General features: G+C 43.5%; 1 protein-coding gene across 1 annotated transcript in view; it reads right to left on the bottom strand.

Annotated features, from left to right (window-relative positions):
• Positions 1–1,836, bottom strand: part of REC114 (REC114 meiotic recombination protein) — a 112,828-nt gene extending 110,992 nt beyond the window's left edge. Inside the window, 1 exon segment of the mRNA XM_011375483.2 lies at positions 1,678–1,836. Within this exon segment, the coding sequence (XP_011373785.1) occupies positions 1,678–1,836 (159 nt within the window).
• Positions 1,837–2,894: the final 1,058 nt, after the last annotated feature.

The raw sequence follows: 2,894 nt of genomic DNA on the forward strand, positions 1-2,894 counted from the left end.
TGCCTCCCAACTCTGTCCCTTGTTAATCTTCTTTACAGACTTTGTCCCCTCTATCTGACCTACAAGTGCTTGGTCCTGGAATCTCATATAATTTCATGACTATAAACACCCCCTTTATGTTTATGACACACTTTCATGCCAATAACACATTTATATCTCCAGAACAGATCTTTCTTCTGAGACTAGACCAGTACACCCAACCATCTACTGAACATCTCAACATGGATGCTTCAAAAACATATTTAAACTCAGTACAACCAAAATTAAAGTCTTGGATCTTTCCCTCACTGTTCTTCCTCTAATGTTTCCCATACCCAAACCACCTATCTAGCTGCTCCTGCTTGAAACCCAGAAGTCCTTTACTCTCGCCACTCATATTCAATCAGTCTCCAACTCCTACTCTTTTAGCCTCAAAATATAGCTTTAATATGTCCAGTTTCCCACCTCTACTGCCATCATCCCCTTTCACCAACACCCTTCAGTCTAAGTCATTATCAGCTCTTGCCTATCACACTGCAATAGCATGCTAAGTGATCTTTCTGAATCTACTCATATCTTTTCCAATTTCATCTCCACTATTCAGCAGACTGATCTTTCACAGATGAATATGCTCCTACTTTAAACTTTTCAGTAGCTTCCTATTAGTTTTAGGATAATATTCATAAGGCACCTGCCTACCACCCCAACCTCATCTCATGCTATCATTCACCATGTTCTCCTTAAGCACCAGCTCTCTTTTTTTCTGTACATTACACATGCTGTGGTTTCTCCAGGTGCAGGGCCTTTGCACATGTTGTGTCCTTTACCTTGAATATCTGTTGTTTCTTTTGCACTTTTTACCCACTGTTGCCCAAACCACACCAACAGACATACTCCAAAACTCTAGAGCCCACATGCAGTAGTCAAAATAGACCAAACGGAACTGAATACCTAGCAACCTGTGGCATTAAAACATAACATCAGGACAAAAAAATAATAATAACAGCAAACCCTTATATAACTTTATACGAGGTATGTTTTAGGTGATTTATATATATTAACATATTCAATATTGATAATCTTCTGAAATAGGTACTATTATTACCTCTATTTCAAAATAAATAAGGTACAGAGAGGATAAGTAACTTCACCAAGATCACAGGAATTCAGTGCAAAGTTAGGATACAAATTTACTCTGTGTGAATGTTTGACTGCCTGTAGCATGACATCTTGGTTATGGACTATTCAACCTTCTCTTCCACATAAGGGATGTGGAACTGGTTTACACAATTATACAGTTACATTTAGATAAATACTAATTCTCCACCAGACTAAAAACATAAACGAGAAAAGGACCATTTACATTTTGTTCACGGATATATCTCCAGCCTCCTTAACAAATTCTAACACATAATTTATGCTCATTATAAATATCTATTGAATATATGAATGTTTACTGCTCCCTCGCATAATCACTTGAGAATATACTAGGTTTCAATCATATTTATTTTATCTTACCTCATCTTATCTATCTATCTATGTATCTCCTATGTTAGCTATCGGTTAACCATTTCTGCCAGTCCCTCGCTGTCCCCTCCTCCTGTCCGCCTGGCACTCAGGAACTAGCTTGCGACAGCCGCAGTTTTCCCTTCCTGAGGGAGTAAGTGCCTCGAGGTCTTTCATGCCCTCCGGCCTCACCTTCCACGTGGCGGAAGAGGCCGTGCCAGCTTCCAGGCCAGGCTCAGGCGGCTCTCCCGTGCCCGAGGGCATGAAGCGGCCATATCGCTGCAGAGGCCACTGTGCCACGTCTCCGCCCGGAAGCCCATGGCCCGCCTGTTCTTTTCCCGCCTCCGCCATGTCCGGCCTCCCGGCGCGCCCAGACGGTGGGCACCTGCCAATCGTCACAGCTAACCAATCAAAAAGCGCGGTGACCCAAGGCCCACCCTTCCCTCCGCTGCAAGCCAATGGGCAGGGTCCAGAGACTCCTGTAGGGGGCTCTCGGGTTGTGGGCGTCGCTTTGGCGCTGGCGCACTTTCTTTTGGTGCACAAAATGGTGGTGGTAATTACCACTTTCAGGTGGAGTTGTGGTCTCGCCTCTGCAGCATTTGGGTTGTTCCTTTCCTTTAGGCAGCTGATGCCACCATCCAGTGCTCTAAGACATTTCTAAAAACTGGCTGACTCCTTGTAACTTCTACGCACTGGACTAGGCTGCTCTCCCGGGCTGCCTGAAAAAGTGTGTGCTCCTTCCTCACAGCAGCCTCTCAGAAGATAATGTCCCTGCATACCTCTAACCCACCACAACACAGCCCTAATTCCACCCGCTATTCAGGAAATAGGGTTACTTCCTCAATCATCCTGCAGCCCCCTAGACATACTGCCTATAGATGGTCAAGTTCTCTCCAAAAGAGAGAAGAAAATGGGTGGAATGCTGCCGGCAATAATAGGTGTGTCTCAAACAGCAGGTCCAACTAAATGACAGGTCTGGGTGATTTATAGTTGACAAAGCACTTAAACATCTGTTATTTTATTTGTACTCCCAATTACCGTGTGCCGAATAAAGAAGCAGACTATTTCCCCCATTGAGTAGATGGAGGCAAAATAAGGTCCTCCTGAGAGTAGAAGCAGTCTGTCCAAGGTTACACAGCCAGAGAAGAACTGTGGACTTCACAATCTCTCCATGTGCCCACCCCACTTGCAAAGAATTTAGGCACTCGCCCAGTCTGTGTCAAATCAGAAGCAATATATACAGAAGATGTATATTAATCAAATTCAAAAAGTTGTAATGCAAACATTTTTTAAAACTATACATGTCAAAAGGCATTAAATGTATGGACGGTGTTTGGAAAGGTGGTAATTCCTTCACTCTACACAGTACTGATTACATATCTACAATGTGTACCTATGCTAGTCACCAT

The sequence above is a fragment of the Pteropus vampyrus genome, unplaced genomic scaffold (genome assembly GCF_000151845.1).
Source record: "Pteropus vampyrus isolate Shadow unplaced genomic scaffold, Pvam_2.0 Scaffold10, whole genome shotgun sequence".
Classification (NCBI taxonomy): domain Eukaryota; kingdom Metazoa; phylum Chordata; class Mammalia; order Chiroptera; family Pteropodidae; genus Pteropus; species Pteropus vampyrus.